This window comes from Haplochromis burtoni, unplaced genomic scaffold (assembly GCF_018398535.1).
Source record: "Haplochromis burtoni strain Fernald_Lab_line unplaced genomic scaffold, NCSU_Asbu1 Contig_494, whole genome shotgun sequence".
NCBI lineage: Eukaryota > Metazoa > Chordata > Actinopteri > Cichliformes > Cichlidae > Haplochromis > Haplochromis burtoni.
This window is the reverse complement of record NW_024582855.1, coordinates 124811-148408: the sequence shown is the minus strand read 5'-3', so window position 1 is coordinate 148408 and position 23598 is coordinate 124811. Positions and strand designations below refer to the sequence as shown.

The window sequence follows — 23598 nt, the reverse complement described above, 5'->3', positions numbered from 1 at the left end:
CTATCTATCTATCTATCTATATGTTTTCCAGCCACATATGTCAAACACGCCCACCTCACAGTGCCACAGCTCTACAATAGTTCTGTTTTTTTCATGATTTTTTTAAAATTAGTTTGTGTGTTTATTAGAGAGTTAATTGGGTTTAATTTCAATTATGATTTCTTGCAGTGCACAGGAGAGGTGAAGAAAAGAGTGTAGGCGGGGTGGGGATGAGCGCCAGTGGTGATTTGATTCAGCAAGAGTAAAAGGGAAGGTTTGCAAAATGGTAGAGACCTGCTATGAAGTAATGCCATTAGAACAGGTGAGTACCAATAAAAAGACAGGAGGCTGAGCTGGAGGTGACGGAGTTGGCGATGCTGAGATTTTCGCTGGGAGTGAGCAGAATGGACAGGGTTAGAAATGAGAAGGAACAGTGCAGGTTTAGCGGTTTGGAGACGAAGTTATAGAGGCTGGATGAGCATGGACATGTGCAGGTTCATGGATGTAGTGCAGGAGGATATGCAGAGGGTCGGTGTGACAGAGGACGAGTGAAGAAGAATTTCATTTATGGTTTTTTCCACTTTTGATTTTTGCACTTCTCATAAAAGCCCAAATTCAAGCCAAGCTAATGGAAAGAGAGCCTTCAGATATTTCCTAGATGAAGGTGATTGCCATGGTATGGAAGGATGTAATCATCTGCACAGTATCATTTCAGTCAGTTTTATGGGTCCCAGTAGCTTCCAGTGTCCAGTTTTTATTCTGTTTCGATTCACTGCATAGCTGTAATAACCCTAGCTCATTGCCGTTCAAGCTAAATGTGATGCAGCTCATTTTGGAAGCATCCATGGACGGTATAAAACGCAGAATAGACAACTCATTGGGTTTTCAAAGCCTCAACGTTATCAGCCGGGTTGTCTCGTTTGATTCTTAGAGCCAGATTTGACCATATTTGCGTTAGAGGTCCCCTTGTCAACTAATTTACTGTTTTGTTTAAACGACTGAATACTCGTTTAAACAAAACAGTTGGAGACTAGTTGAATACTCTACAAGTTAGAAATAATCTTAAAAATATTGAATAGAATTAATGCAGTTAAACACTGACCATACAAATGTTGTGTGTGTATTTAAGAGCTATATGAAACTGTTAGTCACTTTAATTTTAGGGGTGCAACGATACTCGTATCGATATTGAACCGTTCGATACAGTGCTTTCGGTTCGGTACGCATATGTATCGAACAATATAAAATTTTTAATTTATTTTATCAACTTTCCTTCTGACAATGCTGTCTGTGTTGAGCGCTCAGTGGATCTGCGCTCGACAGTGCAGCCTAGGCGGAGTAGTCGAACGCAGATTCACTGAGCGCAGGGCAAGCTAGCGAGACAGAAGTTAAGCTCTCCTTGCAACATGGCAAATTGAACCTCCCACATCCTGATTCAGATCTGGTGTTTGGAACTATTTTGGTTTTCATGTGACGTATGACCCTGAAGGTAAGCGCGTCATGGACTAAAGTAAAACAGTATGTCGGATGTGCCACGCAATGCTCAATTACATTGGTGGGAACTAGTGTGTTAGCGCAGTTAGCTCGTTAACGTGTTGGCCGTCCAGCCCCACGCACGGGGCGATCGCGGTAGCTCGTTAACGGAGATTTGCCGTGTTGTGGCGTTAACGTCATTTCAGATTAACGCTGACAGCACTAGTGGGAACACAACGAATATGACTGCACATTTACTCCGACAGCATCCTAGTGCAAAGACAAGTGGAAGCAGACAAAAACAACAAGCACGCATGCTACAAACTTTACCCGAGTCATTTAGACAGCCGTTAGCACATGATTCTCCTTATGGGGACCTGATATGTTTAATATGCTGCTGAGAATATAGCCCAGAAGAAGCGTATAGTATAGCTTTTATTTTGGAAAGAGCCATTTCTCTGTAATAAACTCTCTTTTCCAAAGATGAGTGATTTCTCGATCAGATAGATTTATTTTTTTATTACTTTGTTGTTTCAGCAACATTAAATTTAAAAACTGTACTTTTGAGTTAAAATATATATTTATAATTTTAATAAATGACAAATTAAAAAGGCATGAACATTTTTTTGTATCGAAAAAATATCGAACCGAACCGTGAATTTTGTGTATCGTTGCACCCCTAATTAATTTATAATAAAGTCCTATTTAAGTGTTACTGAAATATAACATGCAATTGGATATGTACAGTTGCTTGACAAAAAAGCTTTATTCTCCATCTGGTTGGTCAGTAGTTGCTAGTGGTTACAGCTTTTTGGTCACAAAAAGGCATATGGTACTCGAGAGAAAAACCCCTTCCAGTTGTTTTGTTTGCAAACACGTTGCTGCAGTCACCCATAGTTTGAGTGGAAGACATAGACTTGTCTTCAAAGGTGTAGCACCCTCTCTGTGACCAAATTCACCTAGCAACAGCCTGCAACCTCTGGCAACCATTTGGAGAGTAAAGCTTTTTTTATAGTAAGTATACGTTACCAGGGGATTGTCTCTAGAGCCATATTTCTGAGGCCTTACAGCGAAGAGTATAGCTAGTGTTAGCAGAGCTAGCACCAGCAGCAGGTCTTGCAGGCTAGAAACATCTTGGATTATCTGTATGTTACTGCAGTCTGTATAATTTATTTCCATTAAAAATAGGACCGTAAAGCCTTTTGTAGACTAAATGCTCTGTTTCTGAAAATCTCCTGGTGCGATTTAAAGCTACAGGATGATAGAAAAATACATGTGTTGGAGATCCGGTATATTTGCACGGTCACTCTGAACATCCTGATGAAGTCCATACGATGGAAATATATCACTGACCCTTTATAGGGGAGAATTTTGACCATCGAGAGCCACTTACTTACACTCACACATTTCACTGCAGTTAATAGGGCTGTTCGATATAACGATATATTCGGATGACGATATAAAAACGTCTATTGTTTCATTTTACTCTATCGTTTGTTTCGTGGTGTCGCAAAATAAACTGTTTACGGCAATGTTTTTTCATGGTTTTGATGGTCACTGTAGTGGCTATATTAATTTCTTAAAGTTCTCTCTTTCTCTTATATTTAATATAACCACACTACAGATGGACAAGCGCCTGTTTCTATGCGTTGTGGTTAGCAACAACGACGGTAACAGCATCGTTTATGTTCCACATAAACCTTTCACAATAAAGCTCAAGATCCTGTTGAGACTTTTCAAAATAAACTGAATCACGTGAAAGAGCAGATTATTTACGGATGAGAAGCGAAAAAGAGCCGCCAGGTGTTTAAAAAATAAACCTTAGACTCAAACGTTAGAACAGGCTTTTCCAGCTACATGACGCGCAGCTGGAAACACTTCACGCAAGTCGAGCTGCCCGAGATTCACAGAATTTACAAAAATGTTACATTTTTGTGATTTATATCGTTATCGGGCGATAGATGTCTTATATCGGGATATGAGATTTTGGTCATATCGCACAGCCCTAGCAGTTAACAATATTTCCTGGTTTGTATGAGAGGGTCTGACTGCACCAACACTGGACATGGAAACAGCGTCCCGTTTGGCAGCCTGCCTTAAAACCATCTTGGCTGCTGTCATGATGTTTGCAGGGTTGTTTTGTAAGAAATGGATAAAGCTGTTGGGAATGGATTAGCAGCCAGCGTGAGCTCACTGGACCTGATTTGTGGTCCTTCAGAGACTTTCTTGGAAATATATTGTTTACATCATAATAAGGTTCTCTCTCTAGGAAGTGATTTTTATGGAAACTGGATTCACTACACTTCCACTGTTTGTTTGTAGCCATAAGTTGTTTGTATTCATAGACGCACAATCACATCTGTGCCCTGAAGTCATGCACTGGAAAAAAAAAATCTGTGTGCAAACAGCTGAGCTCATCTTTTGGTAAATTGAGTAGCACTCTCCACTCAGGTGTGATAAATTCACTTTTTACAGAAACAGCAGCTTGAAATAAAGCAGAAGACTGCAGATAAAACTAGTGAAGCAAGATTTCTGAAAGAGCCGAGCGTCTTCTCTCCTGGCAGGTCTACGATTCTCACTTTTTACAACAGAAATATGTTGGACTCTTTGGTATCACATAGATCTGACAGTGTAGATGTGTTTGTGCTCAGATAAACAGGAAGCCTGGTGATATACTACATTTTTCTAGCTGTCAGAAAGCCCAACAAAAAGACCAGAAATCAGCAGTGATTTATCGTCTGTGTATCCAAAACCCGAGCGCTCCATTGTTGGTCTGAAAACACATCAGCGAGCCACAGCAGTGCGCAGGGGGACATTTCCTTTCACTCCCATAAACACAGTGTAGTTCACTTTCACTGTTTGGACCTTCCTGGTGCTCCACATGCACTCTGTCCTCGAAATGTTTGTGAAAGCTTTGCTTAAAAAACAAAGCCGGGATGTTTTATGGATGTCTTGGTGTGTTTGAGCTCTAAATGTTATTGTATTATTGTATTTCTGGTTCTTTTATTAATGGCTTTATTCTTCTGGTGTTGCTGTGTTTACTGGGTTTCGGTAGTTTTGTATTTGTCAGGGTGCTTTCATTTGCCTGAGTATTTTCCTTTGGGTTCCTCCCTCTGTCCTCTCTCTCTGGTGGTGCGTCTGCTTGATCCCTTCATGTTATTATGAAGTCTTCTTGTTTCAATGTTTTTGTCTTTGTGTTATTGTGTCCCCTTTTGTCTATGCTGACTGGTGTTTTGTGCTTGCTCTGGTTCTGTTTGTTCTTCATGCACTTCAAGCTCTGGAGTCTTTTTCATTTGGATATTTTCATTCCCAGTTTGGACTTCCTGCTGTGCTGCTTCCACTGAGGGAAGTCTGAGAGTAGAGCCACTGGACTGCTTGCAAAGTGTGAACATTTCAGGGAAGGATGGCACTTTACTACTATTAATGCTACTTCTCTATATTTCTACTAAGAAGAAATCAAGACGTTTAAGATAAAGAGCCAAAAAGGACGTTTTTGAGTTACGACTTGGTAACGACAGTTGTTCGATAGAAAGTGGAACAACATGAGACACATTGTTGGAATGTTTTCACAAATAGCTTTTACTTCTATAAACTTTAAGAAAGGAATTTTTGATTGATTTTCCTGCGCCGGCCCGCTGCTGATCAGATTGGACTAAGAGTTGCCCGTGGACTAAAAAGTGGTTGAAATGTTGAATTTAGGCTCTCGCTTAGTCATCGTCTCTTGAGCTAAACGGAAGTTTAAGTGAGTTTGAACTTCTAGGAAAAGCTAAGAGCCATGGCTCCAAAGACAAGTATGTTTGATGTGAACTTGATAGCAAAATAAACTTATTAAAGTAATCATTATTTGCCAATCTTTTAAATATTTGATTTAACTTTACTCTTAGCTGAGTTCATCTCTGTACTGTTCTCAGTCACTCATTTTTTTATTCTCTTGGCTCTCTTGATGTCATAGAGAGGGGAGATGGAGATGAGCAGAATTGATGCTTAAAAAATGAAACTAAACAAAAAATAAGCTGAATGTTGTATAAAAATCTTTTATATAGAGACAGAAAAGCTACATCATTGGTTGATTTTGATGTTTTTCATGACATTTGATGACATTAAAGGCATCTGCTGCGGTGTAATACTTTCACTTGTCTCAGAGCGACTGATATTGTAGCCTCCCGGCGTCCTTTTGTCTTTGGATTTGATTTGTCTCCCGTCTCCGTGGCAATCAAACAACAATCAATAATTAGCGAACTGGTGTGAGCCAGTTTAACAGCATTTAATTGGGACAAACAAGGAAGTATTAGCACATATTATCCCTGCAGCGAGGACCGTGGGGTGCTGTGATTGATCAGCGGCCGTGTTGGTTTTGCTGGGGGTGGAGGGTCGCCTAGGCAGCCACGACCTCCCTTAGGGACTGTAATGAATTTCTGCATCGCTGCCTCTCCACGCTGACCTCTGCCTGTCCGTCCATTAGTCTCTGCTGCTGTCACTAATCCACACTAATACTCATACTCGGTCTTAAAATCATCATGTAGTCACATAACAGGAGTACTGATGGTGTCATTTCACTTGTCATGTAGTTTATATGAAAAGATATGTTACCTACAGCTATACTATATGTTTTTCCTCGGTGGTCAGCTATTCATGTACGCGTGACTGATCTGTGTACAGTCAAATTTTTGACAGAAATCAATGAATTTTCTACTATTTCTGAGTCTTTTATAAAGAAAAAGCTACTTTTATTTTATTATTAGTAACTGAATTACTAATACCTCAGATGACTCTCATGGTGGGAGTCCAGGAAGGAAAAGATCAAACCCTGCCTGTTGACGGTCACAGTATATACAAAGACTGCTGGGTGAGGTGCTTCCTGAATCAGATGTGATTCAATGAGCAGCTTCTTCTAGTTGCTTTCTATGGCCTTGGGTGATGTTTTGGACATGTAGTGTACAAATGATAGCACTAAGTGTATTTACTCGTGTTCCCTGCTGGACAGGAGTCCAAAAGCCAAGATGAAATTTCCTTCCCCAGTCATCCATCACAGGTCTCTCCAGCTTTGTTTCTGGTCTTTCAGGTTTTCATTTGGGACCCTTTATCTCCAGAAATATAAACGTGACACCCAAGACAGAGGCTCCTCCTGCTGTGGTGCTTAAACCCGACATGAATGTCAAGCATTGATGTTCTGATGCCAGAAAGCGAACAACACCTTGGTGTGCTGCAGAACAAAACAAAGAATAACATTATAATGATGATCAGATTATCATACGACCTTGAAAGCTTCTGTATGCATTGGGGAAAAAACATCATGTAGCATTTGACTGTTGAACTGCAGAGTCTGTGCAGTGCATAACATTATTCCCGTTCTCATATTCATCATCTCCATTATTCATTATTCATTTCATGTTGTTTTATTTATGTTTATGTTCTTAATTAACAGTCGGACAGAAGCATTAAAAGGCTGTGAGAGACAGAGGAGGCTGGGTGACATGAGACCAATGAGGCTGCACCAGCTTATATAAAGTGGACCTGTTATGCTTTTCCTTACTCTCTGTGCTGTAGGTATGTTTTTAACATGGCTGAAATACTACTGCCTGCTAAATACTGAGGTCAGTGCATGCACAGGTAATCCCAATAAAGCACCATCTCAGGAGTTTTGGTAACACTTTATCATAACGATCATTAATAAACAGTAAATTGTTAAATAGCTATGTGAAATTTAGTAAATAGCTATTGGGGTATTAACAAACAATTAGATTATCCTGTAATTCCTATTATTTTATAATAACTGGTGTTATTATTGTGTCATAAAAAGTTGCTGGCACCTCAGACACAAGGACAAGGCTTGTGTAAATGTTGGCCCCTTTGCTCATGTGGCCACAACAGTGAGACAGATCATCCCTCTCACAGCTTCAGATTCCACCTGTGTCCGACTTCCTGCCCACTCCTGTGAAAAACAGACCTGATGCCGTTTGAACAGAGAGCCATTTCTGGGATCCTCTCCTTGCCTTGAGAGGATGTGATCAACTCTCATGCAGCCACGCCCAGTGTATTCTCTTTGTGAAACAGACTAGTAATAGGTTGTAATTGTATCTAGCATGGCCACAATGCCAATGTTTATTTATACGCTCCAAGCCCAACATGAACAGCTCAGATCAAAGCAGACACACTGCAACGCATGTGTAACGACACACACATTGCTCTTTACTGTCATAACATCCAATCCACAGTGTTGTCTAACAGCCTGACAGCTAGCATACATCAATATAAAGCAGTGAAAATACAACCACGATCTCCAGGTAACCCTCTTGTTATTCATCCAGCTGCTAAACTACCTACTCACTTGTTCAACTGAAAAGACAGCTAAATTAATTCATTATATATGAATTATTTAAAAAGATTTCTAAATATCAGATACAACTTTACAATAATGGAAAGTCCATGTGAGGATTAATAAACTATCAAATTTCTATTTATTCACAACTGTTACAATAAAGTGTTACCACCATTATGATGTCAGCAAAAAACAGATTTCCTTATATGGTCATGTTAGGCACATAGCTCGAGTACAGAAGCCCCACCCACCTGCTTTTGAAAATGTCTCTTTACGAGGGGCAGCCAATGAGAAGAAAACTGTATCAACAGGAGGGGAACAGCTTATTTCATACACTGACGGCTGCAATAAGGCCCAGTACTGTGAATCAGGGTTTAAAACAAAGAGTGGGAAATCAGCATAATAGGTCCTCTTTAAAGGAAAACAAAAACCGTATAAGCAACCAAAACGTGTTTGATGGACACAATTTCTGGGGGAAAAAAAGATGAAGGGAAACACCCACGCACCCTCCGCTGGCTCTCTCATTCTTTATCTATCTCTATCTGTTCGCAGGGGACATCACTCAGAAGGGTTATGAGAAGAAGAGGTCCAAGCTGGTCAGGGCATATGTTCCACATGCTGGAGGTAATTTAGCAACCTCTGACTCCCCCACACACTCCCCACGCCGCGAAAATATTCCCATACCGCTAGTAGAGAATCGATCCGGTATCATGACAAATACAGTGGCAATGATACTGTACTCGACTCTATCGATTCAGTCTTCAGCCGCCGCCATTAGTGAATGTAGGTTAGGACTCCCTAGAGCTCAGCTTGGGCCTGCTCCTCTTTATCTGAACGTGCTGCAGTCGCTGTCTTCAAACACACACACGCCCTACAGGCTCTCCTGCAGCTAAAACACACACACACATATGTGTCACCCAATCTGGTTTATCCTTATCGTATATCGGATGATTTAGCAATAACGGCTCACTGGATACTGAGGGATGTTCTATCAGAGAGCAGAGAAGCAACTGCCACATTTTTCGAATTATTATTTTTTTTTACCTTCTTTTTCTTTATCAATTCTTTCATTTTAAGATGCCAGAAAAATCTAATTTTTCTGCTGAGTCAGATCATCTCCATGTTTATTTTTCTTTGTTGGCCCTCCTATCTTTTGCTTTTGTCAAACGTATTTGTGCACGTGTGTGTATGTCTGTGTCTCTCTATATATGTATGCATCTGTCGCTGCTTGTCTGCTTGCCTCTGTAGGTATGGAGGGGCCAATGTCTCACCGGGCCCCCCTCGGCCCTCCCTCTGCGGCCCGTTTCCACCGACGGAGAACCTCCGGCACCAGAGACGAGCGCTACAGATCAGGTACGGAAACTACAGCTGCATAAACACCACCATCGGATCACTGAGACTTCTTATATAGTGTCCATATTCACCTCCTCTTCATTTTCTCTCATATTTCCTCTTCCAGCAGTGGATACTCGTATTAAACAAGGTGAAAGCTTCAGATATAATGAAATCACCATATGTACAAGTAATCCCTGTGAGCCTAGTTCAGTATTCTTAGTATAAGATGAAGAAGGATTGTGTAGTATGCAAAGCTACTATAGCAGAGGCCAAGAATAAAAATACAGAGCTGGTAATGAACAGAATACGTTCCACTTTAAATGCATTAAGAAAAAATGAATTCATAAAGCAGTGTAACCATGTTACTGCACACACTTGGCATTCAGTACTTATGATTAGAAAAACAGAAGTATATCAGATCACGCTGCTGGCACTGTGGTAGTTAAAATGAACTTGTTGCTCTTTACTGTGAATTGAAGGATGATTACAGTCTGGCTTTATTCATGTGTAAACTGTCATTTTCAGTTAATACATTACAGGGACTTGCAGTGTAATCAAAATGTATGAGACTTCAGCGGGTTTGTTTGTTGGAAAAGACATAGATGGAGGGGACGGTGCACTTTTTCCACTTTCATTTTTTAGGAGAACTTTCTTCCTCCTCCTTTGCATGAATGAGCCTGTTTACCTGTCTCTCTCTCTCTCTCACTCAGACGTCCACACTGAGGCGGTGCAGGCTGTGTTGGCGCGACACGTTGAGAGGAAGGTGGCGGTGCCCATGCCCTCCAAGAGACGCTCGCTGGTGGTGCAGACCTCCATGGATGCATACACGCCTCCAGGTGACGACACACAGACTGAGACACACACCTGTATTTGTGCTCCATGTATTTTTCTGATTGAGATGTGAAAAAATGAGACAACATATACTTGTGACGGTGGATTAAAACATTAAAACTGCAAGCTATAACAAAATACGTCAATAAAGTAGAGACAAACTAGAAAAAAACCCAAAGTAAAATATAATAAGGGAGCTCAGTGATTTAACTTATAAACAGAATGTGTGAAAGTGGCTGCGTAAAGCTACACGACTTAACAATATTGAACTAAGAATAGCTCAGTGGTTCAGTTTAACAGGTCATGTGATCTTCTGATGTGCACTTTTGAGCAGGAGATTAGAAGCAGCTAAGCGTTGGATTGTTTTTTCATGTCTTTAAAATAGTGTTTAGTTTAAAGAAAAAAGTACCCAGAAGGTGCACACACTCATACACACACTCATACACACACATGCTGTGGTTATCTCCGCTGAAATGGGTTGCACTAAGCCGAAAATTTGACCCCGGAGAGGCAGGCCCGAGCCCAGACGGGATTATGTTGTAATGCCGTGTCTCTGCTTTCTCAGACGTTTTCCATTCTGACAGAAACACACTCATCTCTCCAAAAAACTGCAAACATGCACATTTCCTGAGGCGCTGATGGTTTTACAGTGAAAACAAACCACAGACAGATGTAACGTTGCATGCAGTCAGCTACTGTAAATGCGATCTGCCATCAGAAAAAGGAAAAACACAGATTAGTAGCTGACTATTCTGCGTATTTGCAACTGCAAAAAACATGGACGAAGGGGGAAAGTCGGAGCTGACCTTTACCTCAAATATGAGCTCATTAGATTGAACATAATTGGAGTTGACGGTATAATTTTGCTGCTGATTGGATTTTAATGGAGGAAATGTAATAACTTTGTTCACTGCCAATTTGCTTTTTAACCTTTGAGAAAATTCTTAAGCGATCCCGACATCACCCCAAAGGCTCGTCTTACTCATGAGCCTCAGTGGTCGACACGGGACACTTACTTGCTTCCTGTTATAGGAAAGTCAGAGCGGAAACTGAATCCCCATGTTATGTTTACTGCTCCTCCGTGTTCACACAATGAACTCGTTTAAAGAAGTAAATTCAGCCTTTTTCCTAAAGTGCAGCCCAAAGCCAGTTTTACCTAAATTGGTTCTCGTGGTTGTTACTACCTTAGCTGACTAATTATTGACATTTTCAGCTCTAGAGCCTGCTGTGTCGCCCAAAGCTCATCAAACTTCAGTGGTGAACAGAATTAATCATGGTCTCCAGGCTTTTTCTGAACCATTGTAATACTGACTGGAGACAATTGTCTTAAAAACACTCAATTCAGATCTGTTTCTTATTACCAGGCTCAGATGTGGATCAGTAATCATGGATTAAATGCCACGCTGGGTATAAATGAAGGGATGTGGGGTGGCACAGGAGTGGGACCTCAAACAAGGGAGGCGAGCAAGCCCACAGGAAATCAGAATGTTTGATCAGAAATAAATCCAGCGTAGGAAATTGGTGTAAAACACGATTTTCAGGCGCATGTGCAGCCACACGGGTTAGGTGAAAAATAATATGCATCAAGAGATTTGTATGCTTCTAGTTTTTCTTTTGCATAAATAGATATATATAGATATATTTTATTTATCCAAAAAGTCGGAATATTACTATGTAAAAACAGCCAAAGCATGAAAAACAACCCAGCTCAAAATGACCTTAATGTGACCCAAAAAGGAGCTTTGTGAAATGGAAAAAAGTGCAGGGCTCATTGTATCAAGACCTAAATATAAATACAGGAAGAAGACAAAGTGCCTACTGGTTCAGTAAATGTTGTATGAGGTGGTTTGGGGTATCCATTTATTAACCATAGTCTTTCTTCACAAGCACAGTTATGTGGATTACCTCTGTGTTAGCTGAATTCAAACTGAATGAGGAAAAAAAAATTTCCCTTGGCGAGTAATATAGACACATTCCACAGCTGCAGTTCAATAATCAGGCCAGAAAAACACGACTTCACAGGAAAACGTCCAGGACTACATCACTTCGAATAACAAAAACAGTGCAATTGCTGTACTTAGGTTAACATCCCGCGCTCACTGTGTTCCCTCTGGGTCTCGATTAGCTCTAAGCTCATCGTTGTCCAAATACATTCTCCATGATTATCGCTGGAACCTACAGTTTGTGTTTCCCCCTCTTCGTTCTGAAGCCCTGCTAACTTCTCCGTAACTCACACATCTCGTAGTGTCATCAGCTAGTGTCATGAAGAACGTAATATCAAGAAAAACCACAAACAGACATGCAAAACTAAAAAGTTAGCAATTTCACCCTTGCATAAAACACATTGAGCAAAAATAACTTTATTGCGTTATTTCTTTACATTTAGCAGCACAAACTTGATGTAACATAACCTGTCCACTTTGGTCAGAGCTATTTCAAATCCCATAAACAAATGACTTAACCAGTTTCTTGCTAAGAAGAATTTCAATACCATTCTCATTCAAGCACTTAGTTAGGGCACGGTTAGCTTAGCGTAACAATAAGAAAGTGAGCCTTTAATTCACTAAATAAGATGTTTTATCTGATTATTTCTCTAGAAAAACAAAGAACCAAAAAGCATTAGAGCTGGGACATTAACACAAACTTTTCTCTTGAGCTAAATTGGATGCCGAGCTAACCTAGCAAACAAATGGCTCTGGCGTCGTAGCAGTGTTTATCATTTAATTTAGTTGGAAGAAGCTAGTCTCCCAAACTGCTGAATTGTTTATTAATATTGTTTAAAGGTCTTATATTGTGTTAGCACTCATTTCAGTTCCTGCTTATTTATTATTGTTACTTTTATGCTGTGAAAGTTCTGTTATTAACATATAATGGCGGCTACTTACCCTCACTAGGTCTGTCCCCCCTGTGCTCAGACTCCTCGTCGGGCTCAGAGGAGGAGGCGGGGCCAGGTGACGACATGTCGGGCATGGAGCACTGGATGAGCCGCCCTTCCCAGCTAGGCCCCGCCCACCTAGGCTCCACCTCCTCCTCGTCCTCGTCCACGCAGAGCGGAGGCAGCGGTAATGCCGGACGGCTAGCCGACTCACTGGCGCACATGCACATCTCGCACCTGGCGCACACGCACCTGGCGCACCTGGGCCAGTCGCACCACCAGCAGAGCCACCTGTCACAGTCGCACCACGGTAAGACTTCAGTCCTCTCATGCATTTTTCCTAATACAGCTCCAGCATTTTGGATTTTCACCTGTGTCTTTTAATAAAGGTGATTCCTAAAATGAGGAAATTCATATAATTTTTATTATAGTTTAACCCAATGATTATTACTGATAAAGCATTTGGTCTACAAAGAGTGAAAACAAGGTAAAAGAGATCAAAGAAGTCAGTTTTCATTTTCTGACACAACTGAGGTTGTAACAAGGAGGACTAGAATTTCGTGGGTCTTGCAGTACCGTTATGGCCCAATAGGAGTGCAGCCCAAGAGTCTTTGCAGTAATTCACAGTATTTGACTGTGATACAGCTGTTTATTGCTCCTTCAGGTATCGGCCACCTGTCTCTGAAGAGGAAGGGAGCTCTTAGTATAGCAGAGAACGGCGGCTCTCTGCGACGGTCCTGTGAGTTTGGCTCCGACATGCTGTGGCCTCCGCCGCTGGAGTCAGAGGGTAGGTTTCACCTTTTTCAGAGTCTCTGAAGATGCAGAATGCCTTAGTGAGTATAAACAATCAAAATAATGCAGCCTTTAATCACCATTCATGATAAGACATGATAGGTGGTAACCCCAACCTTGAGTTTGGAGAAAGGCAGAATGTGTGTGAATGTGTGATGTGAACAGTTTAAAATTACACAGAATGACTCGGGGGAACTGTTTAAGTAAAGGTTAGGGTTACATTTAGAGTTGGAGTCACCACGGATGGCCGAATAGACCTCAGCAGGTTAAGAGAAGAAATGTCAGCTATTCCCAAAACAGTATGTGGACATTAAATCGTTTTCTTATCAATTTCTGTTGTTAAAACCTTTGAAAGTGCACTAAATCACTCCATAAAATGTGGAAGAAGACTGTGAGGTATTGACTCAAGTCGACTTGATGCTTAGCTGCAATTTTGTGTAATACCAGTGAGTCAATGCAACTTCTCTTTAGAAAATAGGTTTGGCTGAAAAGAAATATACAAAGCTAAACAGCTGCATATCTTGAAAAAGACTGCACACATGTGCTGGTAAAATGCTGCCCCCTGGTGGTAAAAGGTTTAGTTTAATTCTGTACAGGATAGCTACAAAGTGCACCTTTAATATGACCAAAAATGTCTGTTGTTATTGATGTTTGGAGAAGAAGTTTTCCGTTGAAAGCTTTACACTTGTGATGTTTTGAAGCGCAGCTATTCCAGACCCTGCTGACTCCTGTGTTTGTCAGGGCTGTGACCCAAATCAGCAGTGAAACAAGATGACCATCAGAACGTGTCTAATTGCCCGTGGACTCTATAACACATGGCACTTGACAAACAGAGCAGTGATAAAGGTGAACAGTGAGTCACCGCTGTCTGTTTCAGCTCTCTCTCTCTCCATCTGCCTCACAGAGAACCACTCGGCCCCGCCGGACGTGACGGGATACTCGTCGGACTCGTCCCACTCCCACACTGAGCGTCACCACATGGCCAATATGGGAACCATTGCCAGGAACACGCAGAAATACGGCAACGCGGAGCGCATGGAGACAGGCGATGGTAGGAGTCACCGCCAACGTCACACCTTTAGCCAGCTCCCAGCTGGAGCCTCTGAATAAAAATACTGGAGACCGTCTGATAAAAATAGCAACTCTTTAATCAGGAAGTGAGCTCAAATTGGACCAGTGCCTCAGAGAACTGGCCAATTACACGGTTTGTGTTGATGTCAGTCCCCTGGAAGACAGATTGGACTTTTTTACCATTTATTTTTCTAAGCAGAGCTGACAGAGCACCTTTGTTGTTCTTTCTTCAGCATGTTTCACAATCACACAGTCAGTTAGAGAGCTGAGAGCTCCTCAGAATAATCACAGGCAGTGGTCCACTTAGCAGAGCCGTGTGCCAAAAATACAGAGTTTCTAATTCAGTGCCTTAAAGGGAAACCAATCTGCAAATTTCCATCTTCATACATTTATTATTGGCTTGTACTTGATTAGTATTTTATTATTTACAGTCCAAATTAATCCATATTTATCATGTACCAGGCTCTTGGTGCAGCACCCAAGTTCATCTTCTGTCAGAAACAACCTGCTTTAGCTCCTCCCTCTTTAAGCCAGCTTTCCTCAGACCCGTGTGCTCGAGATGACCTTATAAGGGATATTCTCACATGACATCATACAGAGCCAGGAGTCTAAAAAACTGTTGAAATGCAATGTTTAGACTGTAGATTGTACAAATGTTGCAGTGCTTCAAGCCTGCATTCTGTTTAATAGACCCAGAGGGGGGACGCCTCCAGGTCCAAAAGTACCATATTTCACTAACCTTGAATGGTTAATGGTTTACGTTGGCTAGAAATGTGTTCCCCTCGTGGTTAAAAATCGAGGCCCTCTTGCTTCTTATATTAAATCCTCCATTAGGAACCTCGGTGTTACACTTGATCCAGCTCTGATGCTGGACACACACGTTAAATCTTTGGTTCGCTCTTGTTTTTACCATTTAAGAAATTGCTGAGTCCCATTGTGTCACGTTCTGAATTGGAAATGATTATTCATGTTTTTGTTTCATCTCGCTTAGACTATTGTAATTCCTTGTTTAAGGTTTAAGTAATGCCTCCCTTGAATGAATGCAGGGTGTTCAAAATGCTGCTGCTAGGCTTCTGATAAAGCATCACAAATACTCCCATGCCACTCCCCTGCTGATTCAACTGCATTGGCTCCCTGTCAAGTTCAGGGTCCAATTTAAGATCATAATCATGACTTATAGGGCCCTGCACGGTGTAGCTCCAACTTACATAAGTGATCTTCTTCTTCCTTATCACCCCAGCAGGTCCCTGAGGTCTTGTGACCAGGGGTTGCTGGTTGTCCAGCATACAGGGTTAAAACAAAAGCTGACAGAGCGTTTGTATCAGTGCTCTCAGACTCTCGCTCCCTTTGAGTTGGAGATCTGTGGACTCAGTCATGTCTTTTAAAAAGCAGTTAAAAACACATCTGTTTAAACTCGCTTTTGGTTGATTTTGTTTTGTTTGAGATTTTAATGTCTGTTCTCTGCCTTTGTAAAGCACTTTGTGATTTTATCTTGAAAGGTGCTATATAAATAAAATTTTACTTTACTTACTTTACTTTACATCATTTATATACAGTCTGTGGTTTAAAACATTCTGAAGCTTGAACTGTTTGCTTACAGGACTGACAAATTCTTTATTTCTCTCTCATATATGAAAGAACGTCAGAAGAAAAGCAGGATCGTTCATTCAGTATTTGTCCAGGGTTTACATCACAGGCAGCATTTTAGTCTCAGTCTTTGCAACACATCATGTAACACTGGAGGTTTATTATAGTTTTCATGATCGTCTTGTAAGCTGTTCACATCACCACTTTCCTTTTTGCAGGTGTTCCGGTCAGCAGTCGCGTGTCAGCTAAGATCCAGCAGCTGGTGAACACGCTGAAGCAGCCTCGCAGACCTCCACTCCGAGAGTTCTTTGTTGATGACTTTGATGAGCTTTTAGAAGGTAAAAACAGTCTTTCTGTTCATTTTAAAAAACTATCCCCAAGTGATTCATTTAATAAATCACTTTAATAAACACGTAATGAGCTTTGCTACAGGTCAGTGTGCAAAATCATCCTTTTTCAAAGAAACACAGCTCAGTGCTGAGGTGGCATTCATGCATGCAAATAAATGAACTGTGAATGTTAATTTTGCAGGTCTCAAGAAATTTTGGAAAAAGCTGAACGTCGTGTAAGCTGGTTAAGTCCCAGAAATTGCAGTTCCTTCAATGACCACTCGAGGCAGGATCCATGTGGGAGTAAATTCCCATAGACTCCCATGTTAAAAACATTACAGCAGAAATAAACCTGTTGGCAGCTGACAATAAGAAACAACATTAGTCAGTGTAGCTAATTTTCTCCTTCATAAAAATTGCATGGGGCTGAAAATGTTTTTAAACAAACCATTTTAAATTTTATTAGCACTTAAAGTTATGCAGTATTATAGGCCACACTGATTTTTGCAGAACAGTGCGCCCTCAGGCAGGTTTGTGCTGGTCCTGTGTGGTTCATAGCACTAACATAACATGTAATATGTCTCAAATTCATAACACGTGGTAAGCAAAGTTCTTCTCTTAGTATCTTATTCCATCAACCCCAACTGTTGGCGGCAAATGGCGTCCCGTCCCTGAGCCTGGTTCTGCCAGAGGTTTCTTCCTGTTAAACGGGAGTATATCGTTCCCAGTGTCGCCAAGCGCATGCTCAAACAGGGATGTGCTCTTCTCTCTATTATTTTAGGGTCTCTACCTTACCTCTACAATATAAAGACCCTAGGTAAACAAGTGTGCTAGCCTTAGCACTCCAGCCGTTTATGGTCCACTCTGACTCCAGAAACATCAAGCTGTGAACAGACATTAGACTGAATTTTGACGCTTCCAAACAGAGTGGACCATAAACTTTGTGCAGATCAATAATCATCTGCTACCCTTTAAAAAGCTCTTTCTTTGAATTAGTTCATGACAGTTAAAGAACTTTCAGAATTAAAAAAAAATGGGAAATGCAGTCAGATTTTTAGTTTTAGTTAATAATAATGAATAAAATAATACAGGAAGATGCTGGGCAGTGGTAACCAATGTGACCAAAATCTTCATTAATGCTGAGAACAACACTCACGTCCATGTAAAGAACTGTCTTCATGTGGACACTCCAAGTCATGGGAAAGGTTCATATAGAGCACAGATGTGTTGTTAAAGGGTTAAAATTGTAAATATGTCCTGCTCTTTGCTCGCCTCTCTCCATCTGGGAGTGTTTTCTCTCCGTTTCTTCGACTCTCTGGGAAACTCATACTTTTGTCCAGTTTTGTGGTCTTTTAAATCATATCCTGGAGTCATTTGACAGTGTGTTGTAAACATGTGTGTTATAATCATACAACAAAATTTTGAGCTTGGGATTGATGTAGCGGTTAAAACTTCCAATTGACTCTAATTCTATTTTTTATGGCACTGGCTGAAGATTGAATCCAGTCAAATCCCTCCCCACCGCTGCCTCGCTCTCAGCCTCTCTGCAGTCTGAACTCAATATTAAAAGAGATAAAAGATTATTCACGTCCCCCTCAGTACATCTGTGTTCATAAAAGTTGTTTATGTGTTTTTTTTTCACGGCCACACTTGAAATCAAATAAACAGTAAAAGTTTGTGAGCTGTGCACTCATGAAACTCTCGGCCTCATCCTGTTACAGTCCAGCAACCCGACCCTAACCAGCCTCGGCCGGAGGGGGCGGAGATGATGCCAGTGCGAGGAGAGCCGCTGGGGGTGGTCACTAACTGGCCTCCTTCTCTGGAGGCGGCTCTCCAACGCTGGGGAACCATCTCCCCGAAAGCCCCCTGCCTCACCAGCCTGGACACAGCAGGGAAGCCCCTCTATGTGCTCACATATGGTAACCACACACTTAGTGCTCACTCATTCATGTCCACCAGAGCTACAGTTGGATAAATGTTTTGCTAGTTCAAGAATTTAAAAATGCACAGACATGCATGCTGGTTAGGCTGAATATGATTCACACCAGGGGTGGTGTACAGCCGGCCGTATGTTGCACACTCCTGGTCTTTATATTTATAATTCTTAACTTGTTTCATCTGCTGCTCACTACAAACAAGAACAAGCATTACATTTGGACTCTTAACTGTATTTTCATAACTTTTCCAGCTCTTCCTGCTGATAAAAACCTCTCTCATGGCTACTCATCTTTCTTTGTCACAGCAGCTTTGTCACAGTTAAATATGTGACTTCTTCACAATGACTGAAAGGGGAGTTTAACTGGTCCGGCCTGCTTAAGATCAAAGTGGGCTGTATGTGGCCCGCAACGTAAAATGAATTTGACACCCCGGCTCTGACGCTGACTGGAGTGGCCCTGCTGTCAGACCAGTAAATACATTTGGGGCTATTTGGCGTCTGTTCTTGTTTGGTTACGGTTAATTTACCATTTGTCAACTTGTCAACAACTCCAGTGACACCTTAACCCCATTCGCACATACAGAGGGTGATAGACTGAAGTCTGCTGACAGAGAGAAGCTAGTGCAACCAGAAATCGGTGAAAATACTCAAAGGGACCTAAATGTGCCTAAATAAACTAAATATAATATTTTAATTTTATTATTTTAATCTCTGAAACAAACTGCATGAAAGTGAAGTTGTTATTAAACCACTGCTTCACTTTTTTACTAAAGAGAAGAGGAGTGTGTCATGCAGGAAAGTGGTGGAACAACACAAGATAAACCATCCACAGAAGCATCTGGTGGTTTTGTTGGCCCCTCTGTGTCCCCCTGTCTCTGGTGTCTGTGATGGTTATTTATCTTTTTGGTTACTTTGAAGGTTTCTTCACTTCCTGCTCAGTATCCCGCCCACCCTCATTAGTTTCACCTGGTCTCCATTTCAATCACCGCCTGTTGTGTGTATATGCAGTCCCCTCTTTCCTCTTTTCTTTATGAGATCATTTGTTTGCCCTCTGTTGGTCTGCCTCTTCATGATTCCTCTTTTAAGAGTCATGTTGGGTTTTTGATTTGATTCGTTTGATTTCTTTTGGTTTTAGCAAAAAAGGGGACAAAAAAGTTTGAACTCTTCTGTTACAGCTCTCATAGCAAAATAAATCCCCAATAATAATATATATATATATATATATTAGGGGTGCAACGATACACAAAATTCACGGTTCGGTTCGGTTCGATACTTTGGTGTCACGGTTCGATATTTTTTCGATACAAAAAAAATGTTCATGCCTTTTTAATTTGTCATTTATTAAAATTATAAATATATATTTTAACCAAAAGTACAGTTTTTAAATTTAACCCTAACCCTTGTGCGTGTTGTTTTTTAGCTCGTCATATTGCAGCCACAGAAATTCTTTTGTCCATGAAACCATAAAGCTGCACTTTCTTTTTGCCTTATAGTCTGATTTGTCATAACTTCTCCGTTTTGTGGTAAGCTTTTCTTTGGCTGTCACTTCTTCACCCTGACCTGTCTTATTTGGCTCAGCAGAACTAAAATATATATCTGTCTGTGAAGGTTCTCAATCATCCAGGTCATCGTAGTGAAATATATATCCTGCCGCACTCACATAAGCTCAGCGATTCTCTGCGCGATCAACCTCTCACATGTTTAAGCTGCGGGAGATTTCACTTGTCATGTTTGCATAGTAAGCTAACATTAATAAGACGATGTCAGAGGAATTGGTGCACAAATTATCATCACTCACAGATCAGTGCTGTCGCTCTCTATACACAGTTCGCGATTGCAAAGTGAAAGCAAAAAAACAAGCGCAAATTCAAACCGATTTCAATATGTCACATATTGACAGTGGCTCACCCAATGACATAATTACCCAGCTACATTTCTGAAAGAATGCAAAAGCATTGACATATATTTTTCCTTCCTACAATAGCCCGACAGGCAGGGAAGAGATAGATTTTGGTAGCCCGACTGAAAAAAATCGCTAGCCCCGGGCTAGCGATATTGCGAGCCCTGTATCTGATTGAGGAATCACTCATCTTTGGAAAAGAGAGTTTATTACAGAGAAATGTCTCTTTCCAAAATAAAAGCTATACTATCCGCTTCTTCTGGGCTATATTCTCAGCAGCATATTAAACATATCAGGTCTCCATAAGGAGAATCCTGTGCTAACAGCTGTCTAAATGACTCGGCTAAAGTTTGTAGCATGCATGCTTGTTGTTTTTGTCTTTGCACTAGGATGATGTCGGTGTAAATGTGCAGTCATATTCGTTGTGTTCCCACTAGTGCTGTCAGCGTTAATCTCGTTGAAATAACCTTAACGCCACAACACGCAAATCTCCGTTAACGAGCTACCCTATACAGAGGGGCTAGACGGCCAACACGTTAACGAGCTAACTGCGCTAACACACTAGCTCCCACCCATGTAATTGAGCATTGCATGGCACATCCAACATACTGTTTTACTTTAGTCCATGACTCGCTTACCTTCAGGGTCATACGTCACATGAAAACCAAAATAATTCCAAACGCCAGATCTGAATGAGGGTGGGGAGGTCCACTTCTGTCTCGCTAGCTTGCCCTGCGCTCTTCCTTCTGACCATGGCTGTGTTGAGTGCTCAGTGAATCTGCGTTCGACTACTCCGCCTAGGCTGCACTCTCGAGCCTAGGCGGAGTAGTCAAATGCAGATTCACTGAGCGCTCAACACAGACAGCATCGTCAGAAGGAAAGTTGATAAAATAAATTACAAATTTTGTATTCTTTTTTTTTCTCCCCTTTGGTTTTCTTTCTTTCTCTCCCCCTCTTTCTTTCATTCTTTCCCCCTGTCCTATCCCACAGTCATGTCTGTCCCGTTTGCAACTGAAAATAAAATAAATTCATAATTATAATAAAGGTCAATCAAATGGACCAATATGATGATCCACTTAAAATAAATCCTCTTGGCATCTTTCTTGGCCTCAAGACAACAATTCTGATGGCTATAGATCCAAACGGGACACAAAAAAAAAAAAAAAAAAAATTAAATTTTTTTTTTTTTTTAAATTGTATTGTTCGATACATATGCGTACCGAACCGAAAGCACTGTATCGAACGGTTCAATATCGATACGAATATCGTTGCACCCCTAATATATATAAAAATCCATCAGAACAGACACATCTTAAGTACTAATTACACGTGAATAGTTATGTCCATGACTCTGTTATAAAGCTCTTTTATTGCCTGACCTTTCTTTTCATTTTTTCATTCATTTTTTGTATTAATTAAACAACATCATGAGTCCTTTTTTCCTAATTGGCACTCGGTCATCACAACATTGAGAACCTCTGATGTAGACTATAATGAGACACTCCCTGAGACTAACACCATTAAAACCAGCAGCCTAATGATCCTGTGGGTCCTGCTGTGAACTGGGCTTCTCCTCGATGCTTGATCGGATTGGGATCTGGGGATTTTCTTAGGACCCGGGACCTCGACACCTTAAAGCTTTTTTTTTGCTGTTTCTCAAGTCGGTCCCGACCAATTTTTCATTGTATTTGCAGCTTCTGTAACAGTATATGACAAGGCTGCACAGGGAAATCAAATTATGCAAAAGAAGTAGCGGCATTTTTCGAATATTCTATTTTTAATAAACTCAGAGCTGAAAGTGTGCAGGAATGTACCCTCCCCCCACCATTTTTACATGATTTCCTCTTTCCTGCGCACCTGTCCACCAACTGTGCGTTAGACACTTGCTTTTAAGTATAATCCATCCATTCTCCAGACGTCAGTAGTGACCTCTCCTGACTGCTGAAAGCTCTTAAATGTCATCACTTCAGACAGTTTTTTTCCTCTCTCATCGACTGAATTGCCTCAAAATAGAAGTGCAAGAGCACACAAACACAATCTCAGTCTCTCTCCCTCCCCCTCCCTCAATCGCACCCTCATATCCTGTGTCCCGCTCCCTGCAGGGAAGCTGTGGTCTCGCAGCATCAAGCTTGCCTACAACATCCTCCACAAACTGGGCAGCAAGCAGGAGCCCATGGTGCGACCGGGCGATCGGGTGAGTCACACTCGCCCACCACTGCAGCTCTCACTTTTCACTTTTTTCTTTTTGTTTGTGCTCACTTCACTCCAACCCTTTGATACTTTGTTCAGCCAAGTTAGCTTTTTTTATTTTTAAATCTATTAAAACAGATAATTATATATTTGCTGGTATATCGATGATGATATGCAGTTTTTATTATTTATTTAACCAAACAATGTCTCTATAATAAAGCTTCTGTTGTATTCCCTTGAGAATGAAGGGGATACTTCACTGAGATACTGAAACCACTGTAATGTCTGTAAGCAGAATATTGAGCTGCAGTCTGCAGCTTAGCACAGCGAGCAGAAGCAAATCTAACCTGACTCTGTTCAGCACAAAGAAAAAGCTTTTAAACCTGCACTTAAGGTGCTTTTGACCTCCTGTAGGTTTCTGTTCTGTTCAGAAAAATACATTTGCTGGAATAGCAGTAAAAGATTGCAAGAAGTACATCACCACATGCTTACAATTCCAGTTTGTCCAGTTTGCATATGCAGCTGATGCATATGCAAAGCGGACAGACCACCAGTGCCAGTTTCAATAAATGGGAGGTGCTCAAGCAGTGGAAATGACACCAAAGCAACGTGAGGCCGTTATCAACTTTTCATTAAAAAAAGCAGTACCAACAGCTCTCTGTGGAGTGGAACAGAAAATCCTCTAGAAAAAGTCGGGAGATGTGACGCTGGTGTCGGGGTTAATGGAGCACATGTCACTGTGTGGCTAGCTCGCTGCTCTTCTTTCATTGAGTCGTTCCTGGGGAGATTTTTATTAGGAAAAGGGTCTGAGAGGGTAGTGGTGCAAAGAATTTTGATATATCGAACAGTGATAAAAAAATATGTGCAGCATAAATGTGAGAAACAGCAGCAGGATGCATAATACAGAAGTGTGTGTTCAGCTGTGGCAAAAAGAAGGGCTGTTGTTACGTTTGATAGAGAACAGAAGGGATGATTTCTTAA

At 41.1% G+C, this 23598-nt stretch overlaps 1 protein-coding gene across 1 annotated transcript in view; it reads left to right on the top strand.

Annotated features, from left to right (window-relative positions):
- The window catches only part of LOC102296665 (disco-interacting protein 2 homolog C), an 88441-nt gene that overhangs the window by 15513 nt on the left and 49330 nt on the right, over window positions 1–23598 (top strand). The window contains exons 2-10 of the mRNA XM_005947077.2: window positions 8324–8395; window positions 9020–9124; window positions 9817–9942; window positions 12832–13122; window positions 13477–13599; window positions 14509–14655; window positions 16481–16600; window positions 18313–18510; window positions 22530–22621. Coding sequence (XP_005947139.1) covers window positions 8324–8395; window positions 9020–9124; window positions 9817–9942; window positions 12832–13122; window positions 13477–13599; window positions 14509–14655; window positions 16481–16600; window positions 18313–18510; window positions 22530–22621 — 1274 coding nt within the window. The remainder of the gene's footprint in view (window positions 1–8323; window positions 8396–9019; window positions 9125–9816; window positions 9943–12831; window positions 13123–13476; window positions 13600–14508; window positions 14656–16480; window positions 16601–18312; window positions 18511–22529; window positions 22622–23598) is intronic.